This window comes from Athene noctua, chromosome 3 (genome assembly GCF_965140245.1).
Source record: "Athene noctua chromosome 3, bAthNoc1.hap1.1, whole genome shotgun sequence".
Taxonomy (NCBI): Eukaryota; Metazoa; Chordata; class Aves; order Strigiformes; family Strigidae; genus Athene; species Athene noctua.
In genome coordinates, this window is record NC_134039.1 from 88,542,861 (window position 1) to 88,564,879 (window position 22,019).

Sequence of the window (22,019 nt, forward strand, 5' to 3'; positions counted from 1 at the left end):
AGACTTTCTTTATGAGCTGTTATAAAAACAAAGCGAAACAGAAGGCAACCCAATGATCCTTAGGCTCTTGAGAACCTGCTTCACCAAACTGCTGTGCTTGCTCACCCTGTAGTTTCTGTATTGTAGCACTGTTTTCAGCAGACAACACCAACAGGCGGTCAACATCCTGTTTCAGCTGATCATTTTCAGCTACAAGGCCAGCATGGCTAGACTGCAGCTCTTGCTCAGCCACCTTAAGACAACTGATTTGCAGGTTTTTCTCTTCCACCTCCAGCCTTTGTTCCTGCTCCAGGTCTTTATACTTCTCCTCTAATTCAGCTTGTGCTCTTCTTGCCTCTTCCAGCTGTTCCAATAGACACTGCACCTCCTCCTGCAAACGATGGGAGGACAGCTTCCTCTCAGCTAGTTCCAGCTCCATCTTCTCTCTGAGATCCTGAGACTCTTGTCTCTCTGCATCTAGCACATCCCTCAGGGAGCTTAGATCCACTTCCATCTTCTGGCACTGATCTCGGAGTGTCTGTAAAAGGATACGGAAATTAATTTAACTCTCAACTAGTTCAATACATTGCCAAAGCAAAATACCTGAATTGTATTTTACAATTGCCATTAAATCATTTTCAAATATTTAAATAGCAGAAAGGAAGAAACAAACATGGCACAAACCTCAATTTATTAGAAAGAAACTGTCCTATTTGCAAATGGTAAGAAAGCAATGCTGGAAGAAACAAGAACTCTCTATTTTGGTAAAGAAAAGCTAAGTCTTAATTTACAGCAGGGGAATGTAGAGGAAACAATAGAACAGTGGCCATGAGTTCCCTTTTAGAGAAAGAGTTTCCCAAAAAGGGGGGGGAAGGACGACCATAAGAGTGGGAACTCAATAATTACAGAGTAAAATTAAAAAACAGAACAAAGTATGTATGTGAAAGGGGGTCAAAAATGCTGAAATGGGAAACTGGAGGTAACAGAGTCCTCCACACAGTGCCCATCACTTCAAGAAAGATTCCAGAAATCTGGTTGACACTCACCAGAGATTTAAGACAATCAAGGAACAGAAACAGACCCTACACTTGCCAGAATTCCTTTTGTCAAACTTCCTCCTCCTGGGGCTGGAGACGGTCAGCATTGCTAGTTTCAGGAGGAGGTTCATGATGAGCTCCCTTTATGGGTAGGAAGAGAAGCTTCAGACACATGGCCTCAAGTTTGTATGTGTACCAAGGTCTCCCTCTGACTACAGAACGTGCATGAGGAGAGTCAAAGACACAGAGGAGGAGTCAGGGGAACCCAACAGCCATGCCAACACTCCATGAAACACCCTGGTGAGCAACGTAATCAGTATTGAGTACAAGTCAGCTCACTGAAGTTCTTCACCTCTTCCTGGTGGTAAGAGGCCCCACCACTGTGCCTGGCTGGGACACACGGAAAAAGAAAATAGAGTGGTGCATAAGTGTGTAAAAGTTGTAAAAGCGAGGCTCAGCACTAGCCTAGCTGGAGATTGTGCAGCCTACTAACATGAGACTGATGTAGTATTATTTTCAGAAGTTCAGATATTAGAAAAAAATTAAAAATACACTCATCTGTATCTGCAAACAAGCCTTTTAAGAGATTGCGTAGTAAACCCTGTCTCAAGGGGCACATGTACGTAGTCATATATGCCCAGACTTGATCTCATTCTCTTCACACTCCAGAAAGATTGAGAGCCAATACAACTCCATAAGCTGTAGCATCATATTAGCAAGATCTCAGCATGACACACCAAAGAATATCTAAGCTCTGATGTGGCCTGGATACTGCAGTCCGTAACAGTGTAACTACTGTTAGGCACTTTCTTCTTAGGCGAAGCATTGTGGATTTGATGGCTCTGAATGTACCAGTCAGCACCGTGCAGTGTGGTCAGATTTTGTCCCTGTCCACCTGCCCAGAATCTGGGCCACTGGAGATGGCTGCTGCAGGATCCTCATCCCTGTTGCCTGGCTGCACCTATTATAAACCATGCATACAGACCTGCACCTCTAAAACCTGATCTGAGGGAACCCCTCCAGCTCATTTCATGCTGGAAACCTGGTGCCAGAAATAAGCTAATCTGGTAACTTCTGAGCTACTGACAAAGGCCCCATCCACCACTTGGACAGGAGAGTAAGGCAGTAAGCAAAGCATGAAAAGGTACCTGGTTTTGTTGCTCAGCAGTACGTAATTCCTGATGCAGCAGTTCAACCACCTGAGTTCGTCCTAGCAGAGCTGCTTCCTGCTCCTCTAGCTTTCTCTGAAGTGTACGCAGGTTCTGCGAGAGAGACAGTGATATACCAGATATAGCCAGGAGGCTAACAAGGAGGCTAGATTTCCTGGTTTGATCCCTACACCTAGTTTCCATAATACAATTACTTTAACAGCCTGAACAACTTCATTTTTGTTGATGCTTGTTCTGAAGTCCTAGTGCAGTAGGAAGAGCTCACCATTGTTTCAAAAACAGGGAACTGAAACTTCTTTTTAACTGTTCTTTCTTTTCAATCAATAGCAATTCAGCAGATTTAAGCTGGGACTCTGAAAGTCCAAACTAGCATCCAAAAACATCCCAATAAATCATATCTCTTCTCACACCTTCTGAGTTACTTTGATGAGAACTGCTCTCAGGCTCTCTTCAGACTGGTAAAATTTCTTCTCCTGTGTCCTCCCATAAGATTATTATATCAAATATACCTGCTGCATCTCTACTTCCAGATCTGACCGGGCCACTATCTTGAGCAATTCAGCTTGGTGCTGGCGAGCCTGCTCTTCCAGGAGAGCTTCCTTCTCCTGAACCACTTCCTGCAGGGAGCTCAGCTGCAAACATAAGCCACGAAAAAACAAAAACAAAACCAAAGAGGTTGTGAGCTTAACAGACATGCAGGCTTGCTTTCAACATGCACGAGCATAATCTGTGTGCAATGAGGTCTTCAACTTGATAATCCTGTAGGTCACCTCGGACAAATGGTATCTTTATCCTACTAATATGTATCTATTAACTAATAATATTTCAGATTCTAGAAGGCAAAACCCATAGAATTTAATCTACAAATATGCAGAATGTTAAAAGATATGATTACTATATAATTACAAGTTCATAAAACTTCTGGGTTTTTATTTGTGTAGGCTTCGGTCCAACTCACAGATCAAAAGCTAAACCTGTAATTAAGAGTATTAACAAAAATATTTCCCTAAATAAACACAATGTAACATAACAGCTGTTACATTATAGGATAAAAAGCTTCTCTGCACATCCACAGTAGAGCAGAGAGGCAGTGGCAGGTCTGGGAGCTGAATGAATACTGTGTCCCAAAGCCCATCACAGAACAGCAATGGCAGGCAGGGGGAGAACCCAAATTCCGAGTGGGAGGAAGGGCCACCCTGTGCAGGTCTTTCCAGGGGCTGTTCCCCACCTCCCCAGAGCACCATCGGTCCCACTGTCCAAGGGTGAAACCCATTGCAACGACTTAAACTGCCGAGCACCTTCTGCACTAAGGGTGGTTGCTGCCAAAGGGTACAGAATATATAATGGGGGGACTATGAAGAGCATTTTGGGATTGTGAAAGATTTAGGGGATGTTTAGAGGAGGAACCAAAGAGAGGGAAATGGATGAACCTAGGTGATCTGCAGAGGAACAAAATGGTAAAAACAGAGGGTAAGGGAATTAAAAAAGGCCCGCTGTGTGGTGGTCGATATGCCTGTCTGCCACACCATGCACCTGGCCAGCAGCCCATCTTCTTATCAAGCACCATTTCTTACTCTTTCATTGTGGGAAAGGGTCTCTATTTGGTGTGCATTTGTGTGTGCTTGGGGGGTCTAAGTGCTAGCAACCAGAATCAAACTGTGTGTCAAAGGGCCAGTGTGTCCACAGTGCCAGCAACTGCAGAGATGAGAGGAAGGGAACTGCAGTGGGACCACAGTCAGAGGGCCTGTACATACAGTGCCAGAAACCAGCACAAGTGTGAGTGAGCAGGTGAGCGCACGATCACTAGTGAGTACCAAGCTGGATTAGCTGGCAAGTATGTGAAGTAACCTGGAAGCCAGAACAGAGCGGGTATGGCACCCAAGGGTGAGACCACAGGCAGGCTTGGCCTCACAGTCTTGAGGGTCTCTAAGGACGAGACCTGCTGTTGTGCATGTGCGAATCTCTAAGGGAGCCAGCTACTGGAGAGACCAGGGGAGTCCTGGTCAGGGGGTGTGTGAGTGTGTCTGTCTCTCCAAGGATAAGTCCACAGGGCACTGGCTACTGAAGGGGGCAGGGGAACTCTGGTCAGGTGGGTGGCTGGTGTGTGGGTGTCTAAATGTGCACTAATGCACGTGTTTTTCTAAAAGCAAGCCAGGACAAGGGGGGCTGTCTATTGGAGTGACCAAGGGAGTTCCAGCCACCTCTGTGCACATGTATGTGAACAACAGGTCTGTACCAGCAGCTGGAGTGGAGCTGTGAGCCTTGGGGCTTTGCATATCCACATGCCAGCAACTGGGGAGACCTGGATCCAGGGGCCAGTTACTGGGCAGACCGAGTGTCTAACCGCAGCTGTTGGGGAGATCCACAACGTACATCTGTGTATATTCTTACTATTCTTATCTAAGCTGCCACAGAGGGAACAGGGTGAGGCTGTTGACGCTGTTGGTGCTCCTGTGAGTGCTGGGTGCTTCTGTCTGTGTTATGTTTGTGGCTGGCCATCTACAGATGGATACAGGATTGTACACATGCACCTGCTGGGAACACATTCTCACACGCTACTGGCTGGGCTGGGGAGCATGGAGCTTTGGTAACCTTGGCTCTATCAGGCTGCAGGATTTAGCCATACTCCCTAGTAGCAGCATGTCCTCAGAAACAACTGTCAATCTTAAATTATCCAGTGGCAAGATGTGTGGGAATGTTCAAAGTTGTATCAGGGGAGGTTCAGACCTGACATCAGGAAACATTTCTTTACTAAGAGGATGGTCACACACTTAGACAGGATTCCTAGAGGTGGTCAATGCCCCTTGTCTGGCAGTGTTTAAGAGGCATTTGGACAATGCCCTTAACATGCTTTAACTTTTGGTCAGCCCTGGAGTGCTCAGGCAGTGGGACTAGCTGATCACTCTAGGTCCCTTCCAGCTGAACTACTCTATTCTAGCATGCTAGTGTAAGTGGCAGGGTGGGAAACAGACACTCACACACAGGCTGATGAATAGAAAAATTTTTTCTGTACCTGTGTTGCACACTTGATTTCAGCATCTTTCAGATTCACTTCAGCTACAGCCAGCTGTTCCTTCAGATTCTGAACAGTCTCCTCTTGCTCCCTGAGCTGCTCTTTTAGTGCTTCAGCTTCCTCTCTAGGCCCTTCACTTGTATTTTGGTTATTCTGACATTGCAAGAGGAAAGAAGTGGGAAGAAACAAAACAGAAGCAAGTAAATTGATCAGTATTACTGGTCAGTTAAAAAAATAGAATGCTACCGTGCTCTTGTGCAGTAACCATTTTCCCTATTTTTGTGTAGATATGCACAAGATGTCTTTAATCAGGATGCATCACATCACTCTGGAATGGCTAATTTTCCATGAATCCTTCCATATAAACTAAATTGAACCATATTATTAAATAAAATATAATACACATAGTACTATACGTCCACCTTGATTTGTGAGGCTTAATTTCCCAGATTTCTCAAATACCAGAAATGAAACGTTATTTAATTAGCAATAGAAGAATATTCTCCACATGACAAAGGGATAGACATTAAACACTCTAGACTTACAGAAAATGCTCATGGAAATCTCTTTAGACTAAAGGGATTTATAGCAATGAACCTGTTCAAAATAAGCAAAGGGAACATGCAAACAATCATCAGTTCTACTCCACTGTGAGGCACTAAAATCCTCTGTTTATGACCATGACATTTCACACAAAATGTGTGCTTAGGCTATGTCTACTCAGACATACCTGCACACTACACCTGCACTCTGATTTTGACTCTCAAAGATCACCTGTATGTCAGGCAATTTTCTAATACCACAGTTGTACACCTACCTAACACAGAGTCAGATACTAGGTGCAGCATTTCAACACTGTCACTGAGAAGCAGGGAAAACATCCTTCTGTTGTTATCACCTTCGCACTCCCAACCACTTCAAGTACTTAGTGCTGGGGATTTTTGACTGAATATATACAGAAAGTGATCTCTTTTTCCTTGTTACAAGTATTGGATCAAAGATCACCAATAACATACGCAGTTTTTAGAAGGACTAATTATTATTACACTGACTGTTCCTCAAAATATGTATCACCTACAGAGAAAGTCTTTGGAAGCAGGTAGACTAGCCAGACAAGGAAAGCTTTAATTGCACTTAAGCTTAGAACAGGTTTAAAAAAAAAGAAACATCAGAAGTGCAGGAAGCTTTAAGATGCCAGGGATATAAATAATTTATAAGGCTGGAGCAAAGCAGTTGCTGGGGGCGGGGGGGGGGGGGGGGGGAAGATGGATGGATTAATTTGCTTACTTGGGATTAGCTTTCAGGACCAATCTTCACAGACTTAGCTTTCAGGATTGGCATTTCCAGTTGGATTTGGAAAAGCTTCTGATAAAGTCCTTGCACACTGGCCACTGCATGGAGTGTCACCACTAAGGACAGCAGCACAGCCACAAAGCTTCCAGAGCTCAAGCTTTCAAATATCATGTTCTTCCAAAATGTACAAATTCTTATATCTAAGCATAATTTGTTTACACACTTTAAGAGGAGATTCAATTGTTCTGTATACAAATAACAACTAATTAATAGAAAGATGCAAGTTGATATTTTGATTCTTCTGAAAATGAGGCATTCTGTTAAAAGCCCAGAAAGTAATAGTAGCAATTAGATATTTAAAATACAGCCTTCCCATGGGGACCCTGCCACAGAGAGGAAAAAAAAAAAAGCCCTTTGCTATATTTATCCCTCATGATTTCCAGGAGGAACCACTAATGTTCCATACCTCAGCACAACATGCAACCCTAACCCAAATTTTTCATCTTCAAATGACAGGGTATCTGTCTAAGAAATATCACCATTACTCAAGACAGCATCTACTTGGGAAAATAATTTTAAAGGAACCCATAGCTTCTCAGTAGGTCTAACCTTATAAGAAAATATCCAGAAAGTGCTTCCTGGGTCAAACACATAATACTGCAGGTAACTGCCCTAACATCATTTCTCTTAAGTGATGTTCTAACCTAAACCCAGTAAGGCTCTGGTCCACACCATTTCCACTGGAAACTGCATCAGGAGTTCACTCCTGTAATTAGAAGGACATTTTTCTTAATGGCTCATTTACACCCATCCATTCACCTGTCAATACTATCCTTTCATTTTAACAGTTCTCCCACTTCCTCGGTGCTTATCTTCCTCATACAACTGTAGAAAGAAATGACATTTCCTCTCCACCTTTGGTTGGCTAAGTAGCCAAGCTATTTTAAGTGTCTAGTTACACCACATGACAGGAGAATGGAAAGTCTTTTGCTGCTCTCAGAATTTGTCTTTCCTAATTCCAAGTGAACAGAACATGGCAATGCTCCACATGGGACCTCATCACTCCTAGTACAATAGTCGGAGGGATAACTCTTTGCCTTACCTAAAAAAAGAGTAGGCCTCTTTTTAAAATCTACATTACACTGATTAACTGATGATAAGCTTTCTCTCATTTTGTCTTCAACTGATTAATCTGAATTTTGGAGCAAGAACACTCATCACTCCATAAAAGTAAGTTTACACAAAGTAACTTAACAGCACACAGGCCTACACATGCTATGTATGAATAAGGTGAAAAAAGCCTCAGCAATGCAAAGTGATGTAGCTAAACAGTCCCCAGGGCCTTCACTGTCTTCTGCAGCCAGGGGATTTTCACAGCCTTGCAGTATACAGTGACAGGATACCACAAGTACTTGATCTTACACTTGGTAAATTTTACTTTATTTTTATATTATGTCAATCCTCAAGATTATCAAATTCTCCCTGTATGAAAAAACAGATGCTCCGTTGCATTGAGAAAGATTCTCAACATTGTATGGTAAAGTGAATTTCTATGATTTTATTTATTGGGCTTTATAAAGCCCATTTCTATGATTTTATTATTTCATCAATCAAAAGTTGTAAGCACAAGTCATGGAAGCAATCTTTACTTTATTAATTCACCTCTCACTCACCCTTTAATGTCTCCTATAATGTTTTAATCTTTCTTTTCAATGTTTCAGATAAGGGTTATCTTCTCTGGTTTAACGAACATCATCTGATGTCCTGCAATTCTATCACATTTCCCTTGCCTAATATTAATAACTTTTAAAAGTATGTGGTCAGCGTAACAATTTTCAAAAATTACCAGTTTTAATGGGAGTTTATAGCTAGTAGCTAATACCTTCTTTAGTATCTTGGTACAGGGTACCTAGCTTTACACAATTATAGCTTGTTAACCGTAAAACCTTGTGGTGGCACAGGAAGCTACATGGCTGGAAAAAAAACCATTTTTTTTTTACATTTAAGTTACTGCCTTTCAATCTTAATGATCTCCTTACCTTCTTGTTCCTGTATTTCAGAGTCATCAAGGTTGGCAAAGACCCTGAAGATCATCTAGTCCAACCATTAAACTCACACTGACCATTCCAACTCCACCACATCCCTCACCCAATCTTCCCTCTCCTTTGCTGTACTCAAGTGAGATAACATTTTGAAATGTACAGCTCAGACATGCTATTTCTGCAGGAAAGAACTTAGCTACAACAGATTACAGAAGGTATGCAAAGTGAAAGTGGCTCATACCCTTACAAATATGAAGTTGTGCACTCCAAGGGCACCTGGAGTACAAGGAAGCTGGACAGACCAGTGTCCTACAGCACAGACAACTTTGCTGAAACTATGAATGTCCTGCTAACAAGAGAGATAGGACCTGCTAGCTCACTGGGACCTAAAATGTAGGGTGGCACCAGATTATCAGTAGAGACCAACATCTTTTAAGTAACCCTCTTCTCCCAACCTTGGGATACACTTGCTCTTCTGGTAAGGTCTGCGCAGGCAAGGGTGACCCTTTCTCCGTCAGCTCCTCAATGCGTTTGTTCAGGGAGGCCAGTTTGGCTTTGGCCTGAAGTTTAAGCTTCATCAGCTTAGCATCTGCAGCCTCTCGCTCTTCCTGTAAAAGAAGGATACAAACTGACTGCACTTACGATTCCAGTGCTGTCACCCTGAAAGCACCACTTTGAAAAGTTACATAATTTGTTGGTCTGCCATTCTTTGTCCAAACCTGCCACCCCAGTTAACACTGCTAATTAAAACACATCGAGGAAACAAATTTGCTCTGAAACACTGTACACAGCAAAATAGCTTCTCCTCTAGTACTTTCTCTTCAAGGAGCAAATCACTCAAGGGACTTCTCCTAGCAATTAGCACAAACTCGGTTTGACTTCCTCTACTATAGGCAGTCCCTCAAAACTATCTCAGGTAACTGCACTTTCATGTCATGCCTGAGGATATGCAGTGTGCATGTTTGGTTACATGCCATAAAACCACTGGACTGCTGAGTGACTGCAGCACAGCCTACTCTGTCTCAAACACTCTGAAGTGGGGAAAGAAAAACCCCCCACAAAAGATGTTAGTATTTATTAGAGTCACTAGGAATCTGCACGGGCCTTGAGGAGCTCAGAGACAAAATGCCACCTAACTTGGATGTAATTCAACTACTGAAGGAATTACTCCTAAGCAAAATGAACAGAAGCTATCCTACATCTCTTGGCTTACAGTCTATTCTTTGGATTCCAATAATGCTATGGAATTAATACATTTAGTAGTGCAGGTGTCTCAAACGTTCAAAAGAAACCAGAGACTGGCTTGCACAGAAAGCTGAAGCAACATTTTATTCTTGGTCCCACATCCCCGGTGAAAGAAATGATACCTTGAGTACAGTTTCTTTTTGCTGGAGCAGGGCATCCTTTTCTCGGATCAAATCCTTCAGCTGAACAACTAGTTTTTCTGTTTGGGCTAGGCGCTCCAATAGCTCCTCAGGTGCCTCGTCCATGCTCTCTGCTTCTGGCTCTAAAGCTTGTACCTGAAACAATGAAACAAGTGCTCTGGAGGAAAAAATTCTGAACAGACTGCAGCACAGCATCCATATGATATCTTCAGCTCCACTCCTAAATGCTGCACACAGATTCTTGCAAGCATTTCACGTAGCCTGTAGAACTACAGACAGTTAGGTGAAACCGAGAAGAAAGCTCAAGATACCCATGAGCCAATATGCAAAAGAGAGCCCCTTTGCTGAGTACAACATGAGCAAATCTGAAATGAGTGGCAGTGGACAGACTCTACCATTCACACACTACCTACTGTCTCAGGTACCAAAGGGCAACACACAGACCAAGCCTTCCACTGTCACCCAATCATGCAGAGCTTCCCTTTCTGCTACACAGAATCATTAGTACTCTTAAAAGTCTTTCTTCACCTTAATTCTAGTTTTCTAGGATCACCTTGAGATGTGGAAACTAAGGAGATTATGGTCTGCCCCACGAAGTGCTGACTTAAGAGGTCAGGAATATAGGAGAAGCAGAGGAGAATGACAGCTTAGTCTAGTGCTCAGCAATGAAGGAGGAAACAGTTCTCACTGAAGTCAAATGATTCACACTTCCCAAAGTAACTGTCAATAAAATCTGAAAGTCTTTAGATAACACTGTACTTACAGCAAGAGAGGATTCAGTAACGGGATCTCCATCATCACCTGACAGCTCTTGTAAAACAGTATTTGCTAAACCTGACAAACGGCTCAGCATCTTCAGCCTAAAACAAAGAAAAGTCAGAATACTCTTTCTTATTTGTTATTATAACTTTTTATACAGTTGCAGAGTCAAAACTGCTAAGAACAATAAATAAGCATCTCTTCATGCTGATCTCCAATACTACGGAGGTGACCAGGCTTACAGAGAATTTATCTCCTCTGCCAAGAGAGAAAAGCCAAAGTAAAACCTCAGGAATGAAGAAATGATCATGTACACGGCCTGTAAATACACAAAAGCTTTCTGTTAATTAGTGTGAATGGTGAAGTCAGCCCTGATGTTCGCTAAGTAGCAAGCACATGTGACAAGACAGGACCCTGACATAAGGGAATAGTCTGGAGAGGACATGTATTCCCTGGCTGCTGCCTAGCACACCTTCTCTTCTTTCCCTGAAATTCAGGAGCTGAACTGATCCAGCAAATGGAGATGAAGAACCAGAAAAATACAGTGGTACCAGTCAGGGATACACAATTTGCCATTTTGGGGAGGGTGGCAGATTAAGTTCTCCATTATTAACCCAGACAATGGGATACAATCAACCTCAGTAAGTTCACCGAATTCTAACAAGCAACTGATAAGTCAGAGTATAGAGCTGCCAACCAGAGGGATCTCAACAGGCCAGAGAAACAAACGGATAGAAACATCATGAAGTCCAGAGAAGACAAAAACAGAGCCCTACACCTGGGGTGGAATGAACACGTGCAGTAGTACAGGCTGGGGACCAACTGGCTGTAAAACTGCGTTGCAGGCGACAACCTAGGGATGCTGGTGGATAAACTCAACGTGAGTCAGCAGTGTGCTCTCACAGCAGAGAGGGTCAACTATATCCTGAGTTGTATAGTAAGAGCAACCTGCAGCCAGCAGGTTGAAGGAAGAAATGATTCCTTTCTATTCAGGACTTGTAAGACTACATTTGAAGTACAGTGTCCACTTTCAAGCTCCCTGATAAACAAAAAAGATAGGGACAAACTGAAGCAAGTACAGCAGAAACCCCCCAGGATGATCAGGGGTTGGATTACAAGACATACAGAGAGGCTAAGAATGCCAGGATTGTTCAGCCTTGAGAGCAGTGGTTAAGGAGGGAGAGATAATTGCTGTCTTCCCTGTAATCACCTATTAGGTAGCCAGACACTTCTTATGAGGTGCACAGCAGATGGACATGAGGTAGTGGACACAACCTGCAGCAAAAGAAATCTCAATCACAAAAAAAAAAGCACAAGGAAGGTGATTAAAAATACTGGAATAGGCTCATAGCAACCTGATCTCACTTTGAAGTTAGCCAGGCTAACAGCAGAAGGCTGAACAAATGATTTCCCAAGGTCCCTTGAGACCTAAATGATTCTAGTATTCTGTTATATGAGGAAAGGTCACACGTGACACCTGACATTTTTTAACAGAAAAGTTACAGATATGTCCCAGCTACAAGTCCATGCCTATAAATGGAAAAATAATTTGTACAGATGTAAAAGAAGCTCCAATAGAGCAAACAAACTAGGCAAACTCACATTAGCCATAAAATCAGGTTTACATTACAATAATTATCTCCATCAAATGGAATCCTTTAATATGACAAGATATCTCTGTTTAGCTAGAAGCAGACTTCTAAAGCTGGCTCCAATGATCCACTCATTCCTGATCTACTTTATCTTAGTAAGCAAACCTCTGCTGATAGATTGCCACTTAAACGGTCAGTGTGAGGTTAATGGTTGGATTAGATGATCTTCAAGGTCTCTTCCAACCTAGATGATTCTGTAAAGTGTGAAAACATTGACAATGGAGAGAACAGTAGCGTGTTATTTTTCTGTAGCAGTTACACCTTCTAACCACCCAACTTTGCAGAAGTAGAAAATGTCACAATGCACATCAGAGTATCAGTAGAAGAGCATGTGAATACCAACCTCTTTTATGCATCAAGTAGCTCACAGATCTGCTTATTCAGTAGTAAATAGGTTTCCAAGGCAGAGCAGTCATATGCAGGTCCTTCACACCATTCTTTTTTCTCTCTTGGGTATGGACAGGTTGCATGAACCAAGACTCTTCATGGAGAGAGAAAAAAGAAGTTAAATAATTTATCCAACAGGAAAGAAATAAGCCCATTCTTGATCCTACACAGTACACTTTGGGATTATTATAGTCAGTCATTTGCAATAAGCATAATAAGTGAAAAGTCTTCCCTCTTTGGAAAACTGGATTTCTCCTGTTCTCGCAGAGACATGCCCTGGTTTCTTATGCTGTATGGCATGAGCTTAGTCTCTTCAGTCTTCAGAATAAAGTGCTTGAGAAGCAGTTAGTGAAGCAAAAAGAACTGAGGCAAGAAGACAGGCCTCAAACAGGCTCTTGCAAAGAGTTGTAGAGGCTGAAACTTCTCAAGAAGCACACTGTCAGAAAGCCAGGATTGTCCACATTCTGTATCAATACAACAGCCAGTGAAAAAAGTACCAGCACTTTGCTTACTTAGCTGGCCCTGGGTGAGACTGAGGCACAGAATTCCAGAATAATATAGTTTCACAGTTCCTACTAGACAAATTTCTTCTGTCAACATCAACTGTTCACCAAGCTGGTAATATAAAAGACTCATTTAAAGACTGGGAATCTCTGGTTCATTATAAGAATAATAAAGTATTCATAGTTTTATAAACCACCACTCCCACAATGCCCCCGTGAGGAACAGAATCTCCTGTCTTGGCAGTGGTAAAAGCACATTTCAGAAAACAGTCATCCAAATGCAAAAATGCCTTTCTGACTGTCACCAATATTTGAAGAGGATGGATCTGATCTTCCTACTGAGCATTAAGAAGCTCAGCACAACTTCCTGAAGCCACAAATGCACAATACATGGTTGAGATGTGACATGAGGTAACAGATGATAACATGACTTCAGGCCGATAGAACCAATAGATCTATTATTAGAAGAGGTATTAGAAATATGGGAAACAATAGAATCTAGGCATCTGCAGACATGCATTGTAACCAGAAATATGTACGGGGCTCGGCACATATCTGCATGCTAGAGGCACTACAATTTCAAGCATATGAACTTGGACTGTGTTGAGAAAAGATTCCCTGACCTTTGCCCAGGCTAGCAACATTAACCTGATATTGAACTCAAGCTAAGACACCTTGCTGGGTTTGGCTCACAGTTGGCCTCCTCAAAATGCAAACAGAGGAACTGAGGCCTGTCCGCACCTATTTGCACAAGTGGACTTTAATAACCTCAAGTCTTATAGATTCATGTCTTTTGAACTCACATTTAAATTATATTCTCAGGTGAGCTGAATATGGCCTGGGATGTGAAGAGGAATGAAAAGTGATTCTACAGTTGTATAAACAGCAAAAGGAAACCCAGGCAAAACATGGACCTACTGCTAAATGTGACAGGGAACCTGAGCACTGAAAAGGCTGATGTACTCACTGTCTTCTTTCCCAGTTTTTAGTGGCAAGACCAGGCTTCAGCAATCCCAGTCCACCGAGACCTGATGTAAAGTCTGGAGCAAAGACTAGTTACCTTATGTGGAAGAGGACCAGGCTAGGAAGCACAAACGAGTCACCCATGGGGCCTGACAGGATGCACCCAGGAACACAGAAGCACCACTGCAGCGCACTCTCAGCAACTCTGCAGCTGACACAAGACTGGAAGGAGTAGCTGATACCCCACAAATGGGCATACTGCCATCCAGAGGGACCTGGACAGGCTGGGGAAGTGTGCCAACAGGAACCTCATAAAGTCCAACAAAGAGAAATACAAACTCCTGAGCCGGGACAAGTCTATGCACCAGTATATGCTGGAGGCAGACCAGCTGGAGAGCAGCTCTGCAGAGGAGGACCTGGGGATCATGGTGGACAACAAGCTGCCCACAAGGCATCAATGCACCCTCATGGCAAAAGCCAACAGCATCCTGGGCTGCATTAGGAGCATGGCCAGGAGGAAGGTGATCCTTCCTCTCAGCACTGGTGAGGCCACATCTGGAGTACTGGGTCCAGTTCTGGCCTCCCCAGAACAAGAGAGGTGGGAACTTGTCAGAGCAAATTCAGTGAAGGACAAAGACAAGGCTCAGGGAGGATCTTATCACAGAATGGGTGAGGTTACAAGAAACCTCTGGAGGCCACATGGTCCAACCTTCCCACTTAAAAGCCACCTAGAACTGGTTGCCCAGGTCAGTGTCCAGACAGATTTTGAGTATCTCCAAGGACAGAAGCTCCACAACCTCCCTATGCAATCTGTGCCAGTGCTCAGTAACTCACACACTAAAAAAAAAAAGAAAAAAAGAGTATTTCCTGATGTTCAGAGGGAACGTCCTTTGTTTCAGTTTGTGCTCAATGCCTCCCATCCTGTCACTGGACAGCACTGTAGAGAGCCTGGCTCAGTCTTCTTTGACACTTCCCTGAGAATAAATCCAGGAACAAGCATAACATGGCTTTAAATACTGTCTCAAAGTCAACAGTCCACACACAAGGTGGTCACTGTCTTATACATTAGTCTCAAGGACTTGTGTCAGGAATACCCTGGCGCTTGTACTCCGTCTCTACTTCTGAGCTTACAGCAAAAAAGCATTATACCATGCTGGGCACTTTCCACTTAAACAGAAGTAGACAAACACAGAAGGTTATTCTGTGTTCCATTGCCTCACCCAAATAAAGTAAACAGTACAGCTGAGACAAGACTATTGCTCTTCCAGGGTCATACTAACTTTGGTATGGAATTCCATTTTTGTAATTAACACCAGAACACAAAAAACCTGCACTGTGTTCATGATGTAAGCCAGTACAGTTTGTGTTCCGGCTGTAGTTGAAAATAATGTTTTGCTCAGCATGCCTATGACTAATGAACTTTTGTTTGTGAGACTTTACTTTGAACACTGGGACTAACAGTGGTGTTCGAGGAGAGGCTCCTTTATCTGAAATATGTTCTCCTTACTGACCCAAACAGCCTAGGTCCATTACTAGTCACAGGACAGTCTGCATATGAGTAATAAGCAGTGCATAAATCCATGCACTTCTGCTCTAAGGATCAGCCACAGGGAAGAAAGACTTGACAGTGTTTTTCCCTAATTTATTCTAAGTTTATTATACTTAAGCTTAATTCTTTTCATGTCCCTTCTTTTGAAGGCAAACAGGCATTGAAGGCGTTGTTGCTGTACCCGAGTCCTGGATCGAACCTCTCCCACTGTGCAGATGGGCTCTGAAAGGGACAAGGATGAGGGGAGCACACAGACCCTGACCACTGCTGCACCCGCAATCCCAGGCCTCGGGAGCCAGCAACCACCTCCACCGCGGGGAGAGGGAGCGGCGCCGATACAGCCGCAGGAACGCAGGGCTGCTCCGCCCGTCCCGCACACCGACCGACGAGAGCTCAGGTGACCGCAGTGCCTCCGGCGGGCCCCACCCGGCACAGCCTTCCCAGAGGGCTCGGCTGCCGATTACACCCGGACACCGCGGTCGGACCGCCGGCGAAGGGCGGCACAGTCGCAGCACAGACACCGCCGCGGGGGGGGGCCGGGCCGGACCACGGAGCCCGGCGGAGAGAGAGCCGCCGCCGGCCCAGCCCGCCCCGCTGCTCCTCGCCGGCCTGGACGCCAAGAAGCCGCGAACCCGCCCCAGCTCCTCGGGCCCTGCAGGGCCGCTCCCAGTGGGGCCGGCAGCGGTGTCCCAGCGCTGCGCGGCGGAAGGAGCCCGGGCCGGGACCGCCGCCGAGAACCACCAGGCGACAGCGCCGACCCCGCAGACGGCACAGGGCGGAAGGACAACACGGAGCGGCGGAGGGGAAGCACTGACCTGCCGACAACCCGCACCCGCCGGCGGCCCCGCGGCCGGAGCACCAGTCCCGCCCCGGCCACCTCAGCACCGGAACACGCCGCCGCGGCTTCCGGCCCAGGTGCGGACACGGCCCCAGCAGGAGAATGGCCAATTATCTACGGAAACGCGAAGATAGACGTGATCATCAGCTAATTGCGACGAAGCAGCCGCCTCGGCGCCATGGTTATCCTGCAACATGGCACAAACCCACCAATCCGAGCAGGGCTTGCGGACCCGCCCCATAACAAGGAAGCAGCCAATCAGGCAGGGCTGCCGGAGGCGCCGCGCCGGGCCGTGCCGCCAGGCCGCAGCCACGGGGCGCGGTTTGTGCTGGAAGGCGCCCGCAAGGAACAGCCAGCGCGTCCCCATTGCCGCGGGCCGGGACCTTTCGCGAGATCAGTTGCTCAGAGCCCCGTGCAGCCGGACCTTGGAGAGCTGTCCAACCCAGACCTACCCTCTTCAAGTTTAAAACTGTTGCCCCCTGCCCTGTTGTGGCAGGTGCACCCGCCCAATGAAAACAGCGCTTCCTGGCGGCTGAGGTGTAGCGGCTCCTGGCCGCCTTTTCTCTCAGGGCCTCGCGGTAGTTGGGGCCTTTGGCCAACTGGGAGCTGCTGTTGACCACTGGTCAGACTGGCCGGGCTATAAATGGAGTTCCCTGGGGGTTGAGTTCGTCCCCTGGAGCAGCAGCTGCGGTCCAGGACTCTCCCCTTGAGTCAGGAGCTGCCAACACGGTTGAGAGCCCTCAGTTGTTAGGCGAGTGATAAGTGGCTTGGGTTGTCATTGTTAGGGAGTGCTTTGTTATGCATTTCGGGTTGTCTTTAAACCCTAGGAAGTTGTTCTGTTCTTCTCTCACAGGCATTCGAACCTGTAATTTGTGGAGGGCTAGTTAATTGTGTTAATAGTAAATTTTTAATTTTTGGTGGTTGGCTGTTTATTTGAGAGCCTCCATAACACCTGTCACCTTGGTAAAAAAGTCTTCCTCTGTCTTTCTTCTAAGACCCATATATATATTTAAAGGCTGCAGTAAGGTCTGTCTGGAGCCTTCTCAGGGCTAAACAACTACAACTCTCAGCCTTTTGTCACAAGAGAGGGTTTCCAGCTCTGACCGTCTCCATGGCCTCCTCTGGACTAGCACTAACAGTTCCATGTCTTTCTTGTACTGGGGCTCCCAGAGCTGGACACAGCACTGCAGGTGGGGCCTCATGAGAGCGGACTAGGAGAATCGTCTCCCTCAGCCTGTGGCCACACTTGTTTTGATACAGTTGGCTTTCTGGGCTCTGAGCGCACATTGCTGGCTCCTGTCTAGTTTTTTGTTTACCAAGTATCCCCAAGTCGTTCTCCTCAGGCCTCCTCTCAATCCACTTGCCTCCTAGTCTGTATTGATATGGGGGATTGCCCCAACCCAGGTGTAGGGCCTTACACTTGGCTTTCTTTCAACTTCATGAATTTCATTAAGACTTCATGAAGTCTAAGCAGCACAATCTCCCTTGCCTCCTGGCTGACTTCATGTCTGTTAGCATATACACTTGAATCAACTTGTATTCCTCCTTCTGATGTCACCATGTAGTCCTGTCACAGGGTATTGCCATGGATCTATACTGAGTTTACAAGGCCTCAGGACTAAGGCTTGCTCAGCCTGCTCTGAGTTTTTCATGACCTGCCTGCAGCTTTGATTTAGCTGTGAGAGCAATTTCGCTAATTATTAGGTATCTATGGCTGTCGTGTCTCACTCAGACAAGGGAGATACATATTTTACTTATTTATCCTTGTGTGGTACAACCACGGTTTTATATAGGTAGTATTAGCAAGCAGTTTTTCTAAGTAGAATATTTACAACTCTAACACAATGATGTACAATAGAGAAATACAGGCCTGGTGAAACAGCAGAGATCTTCAGAAGTGGAGATGCAGAATTTGGCATAGAGAACAAACACGGGATGATAAGAGATGAAGTACGGGCTTTGTTCTGGAGACCCCATGGCAATAACTAATGACTTTGCCTCAGCCTTTAATAGTGAGACCAGTTGTTCTTTAGGTCCTGTGAGCTTGAAGACAGAGATGGGGAGTGGAATGAAGCCCCCATAATCCAAAGGGAAATCATTAGAGACCTGCTACACCACTTAGACACACACAAGTTTATGGGGCTTGATGGGATCCACCCAAGGGTATTGTGGGAGCTGGTGGAGATGCTCAGCAAGCCACTTTCAATCAGTTATCGGCAGAAGTGGCTAACTAGAGGAGTCCCAGTTGAGTGGAGGTTAGCAAATGTGATGCCCATCTACAATAACAGCCAGGAAGAGGATCCAAGGAACTACAGGCCTGTCAGCTGACCTCAGTGCCGGGGAAGGTTCTGGAGCAGATCACCTTGAGTGCCATCACACGGCACGTACGGGACAACCAGGGGATCAGGCCCAGTCAGCACGGGTTTATGAAAGGCAGGCTGTACTTTACTACCCTGATCTCCTTCTATGACAAGGTGACCCGCTTAGTGCGTGAGGGAAAGCCTGCAGATGTTGCTTACCTGGACTTTAGTAAAGCCTTTGACACAGTTTCCCACAGTATTCTCCTGGAGAAACTGGCTGCTCGTGGCCTGGACATGTGTACTCTTCACTGGGTAAAAAACTGTCTGATGGCCGGGCCCAAAGAGTGGTGGTGAATGGAGTTAAACCCAGCCGATGGCCGGTCACGAGTGGTGTCCCCAGGGCTCAGTACTGGGGCCAGTTCTGTTTAGTATCTTTATCAGTGATCTGGACGAGGGGATCGAGTGCCCCCTCGGTCAGTTTGCAGAGGACGCCCGGCTGGGCAGGAGTGTTGATCTGCCTGAGGGCGGGAAGGCTCTGCAGAGGGGTTTGGACAGGCTGGAGCGAGGGGCCGAGGCCAGCGTATGAGGTTCAACAAGGCTCAGTGCTGGGTCCCGCCCTCGGGTACAACAACCCCACGCAGCGCCGCGGGCTCGGGGCGCAGTGACTGTGACTGGGGAGCTGCCCGGCGGGAAAGGACCTGGGGGGGTTGGTCAACAGTGGCTGAATGTGAGCCGGCGGTGTGCTCCGGCGGCCAGGAAGGCCAAGGGCATCCTGGCTTGTACCAGCACTAGCGTGGCCAGCAGGGACAGGGAAGGGATTGTCCTCCCGGACCTGGCACTGGTGAGGTCACGCCTCAAATCCTGGGCTGGGTTTTGGGCCCCTCGCTACAAGACAGACACTGAGGTGCTGGAACGTGTCCAGAGAAGGGCAACGGAGCTGGGGCAGGGCTCAGAGAACAAGTCTGATGGGGAGCGGCTGGGGGAACTGGGGGTGTTTGGAGAAAAGGAGGCTGAGGGGAGACCTTATTGCTCTCTGCAGCTACCTGAAAGGAGGTTGTAGCGAGGTGGGTGTTGGTCTCTTCTCCCAAGTAACAAGCGATAGGATGAGAGGAAACGGCCTCAAATGGCACCAAGGGAGGTTTGTATTGGATGCTAGGACAAATTTCTTCACTGAAAGGGTTTGACAAGCAAACCGGCTGCCTGGGGAGGTGGTAGAGTCACCATTTCTGTGGGTATTTAAAAGACGTGTTGATGTGGCACTTGGGGACATGGTTTAGCAGTAGACTTGACAGTGCTAGGTTAGCAGTTGGACTCAATGATCCTAAAGGTCTTTTCCAAACTAAACAAGTCTTTGATTCTATGATTCTATTCTGTGATTACATAAAAAAAAATGCAGACCCAGAGCTGGATAAAACTGGTTTTAGGTGCAATTAAGTAAACATATCTAAGATACATACAGGACACCATATAGATTAAATTTAAATGTAAGTGTAAAAAGAAAGAGAAAGGTGTAAATTTATGTTAGCAAACATATGCACATGATCCTAAGTGGAAGGAAAGAGAAGAAAGGAAGAAAAAAAAAAAAGAGGATGAGGAAACCATTAACAAGAACATCATATTCCTCCCAGTGAAGCACTCCAGATGCTGACAACTTGCCATGACACCTCTACCACCCCCCAGAAATGTCAGTGTGAACCATGGATGCTAATATCCAGAGGATCAGCAGTCAGGTGAGTGTACACCAGAAAAGGCACAGAAACTAAGCATGTGTGTTGCAATTTTAATTAGACTATTGACATTAGGCCAATTTTTGCCTGCATGTAAGTGCTTGACCTACATTATTTTTCTTTGCTTTTCTGTAATTAGATCAAGACTAATGATGACTCTTGAACTAGACTGTTAAAGGTCTTTTCCAATCCAAACCATTCTATGATTTATCATCTATGATTCTATATGTGAGGTATACTTCTTCTTTGCCCGTAAGCAAGATTTTGAATGTAGCACTGAGTTCTTAGTTTAAAAATGTTTAGTAATGGTGTCTGACAGAGATAGAAATCCTCCATCTCCTTTACATGCTGTCCGTCTTCATTGGATTAATGGTGATAATTTTCGAAACTCAGTTACGCTATTGTCTCACTACATTTCAGTAACACATACAAATTTTGAAACATCTTAATGTTTATGTGCAGCTTCGGTATAAGTAGCTGAAACAGTTGTGATACCTAGTCTTGTGTTGATTTAACATGCTCTTGAGAAAGTGAGTTTGAGGTGGTACTACTTACATTGTTGTAGGATGCTGGCCACAAAAGATAAGTACATGAACTGTTTAGCACCGTTCATTGTTTCATGATCTAAAATTATTTCTCTTTGTTTTATTATAAAATGTTTATGGGTTTGGATTTTCTGTTTTTAATTACAATATAAAAATAATCTATTACTGTGTTTTAACAGGTACAGGTTTGTGAGGATAAAACGTTGGAATGACAACCATTCCTAAGTAAAGATGGTGACTGCCTCTAATTCAGCTGTGTTATTGTTAGGAGTTGCCAGATCTGTGACCTGTTAGATGTGAGGCTGCTACAGCTCCATGCCCCCAGGTCCACCCAGTTGCAAAGCTGAGAATGTATTCTTAGGAGGCACGCACGCAAACTCATGTATACAACACATACATACATGTGTACCTGGCCAGGAACACAGACAGAAGCACCCAGCACTTACACAAACAGCACTGATGGCTGCATCCTGTCCTCCCCTCTGGCTCATCAGGATGAAGATACACCAGTGGGAAATACACCCATACGCACAATGCAGCTGGCTCCAGCAGCTGGGCTTAGACCCTCAGTCTCCCCAGCTGCTGGCAGCTGGACATGCCAGACCCCCACGGCCCACAGCCCCACTGCAGCAGCTGGTACAGATCCCCTTGCACACACCAGCATACACACATGTACACTGTGGGTCCCTCCAGTAACTGTGACAAGGTTCTCGGGATCCTTGCTTTCTCCAGCTGTCTGTCTCCTGCACAGTGAAACACACACAGACAAGTGGTCTCCCTCAACCCCACACCTTACAATCTCTCCAACAGGAGGACCCCTCGTCCTTCCGCTTGTCAGCTTCTCCAGTTGTCTCACTAATAGAGACATACACACACCT

The 22,019-nt window shown here is 45.4% G+C and overlaps 1 protein-coding gene across 4 annotated transcripts in view; it reads right to left on the reverse strand.

Annotated features, from left to right (window-relative positions):
* GOLGB1 (golgin B1) overlaps positions 1-17,444 on the reverse strand; it is a 49,369-nt gene extending 31,925 nt beyond the window's left edge. Inside the window, exons 1-9 of one of the 4 annotated variants that reach the window (XM_074903646.1) lie at positions 16,547-17,444; positions 12,673-12,810; positions 10,682-10,778; positions 9,901-10,053; positions 8,989-9,141; positions 5,199-5,351; positions 2,695-2,817; positions 2,165-2,278; positions 106-517 (exon numbers count right to left, since the gene is read on the reverse strand). In XM_074903646.1, coding sequence (XP_074759747.1) covers positions 106-517; positions 2,165-2,278; positions 2,695-2,817; positions 5,199-5,351; positions 8,989-9,141; positions 9,901-10,053; positions 10,682-10,771 — 1,198 coding nt within the window. In that variant the 5' untranslated portion in view covers positions 10,772-10,778; positions 12,673-12,810; positions 16,547-17,444. Of the gene's footprint in view, positions 1-105; positions 518-1,025; positions 1,093-2,164; positions 2,279-2,694; positions 2,818-5,198; positions 5,352-8,988; positions 9,142-9,900; positions 10,054-10,327; positions 10,357-10,681; positions 10,779-12,672; positions 12,811-16,546 lie in introns of those variants that run through there. The other 3 variants (XM_074903647.1, XM_074903648.1, XM_074903649.1) reach the window with 3 other exon arrangements.
* Positions 17,445-22,019: the final 4,575 nt, after the last annotated feature.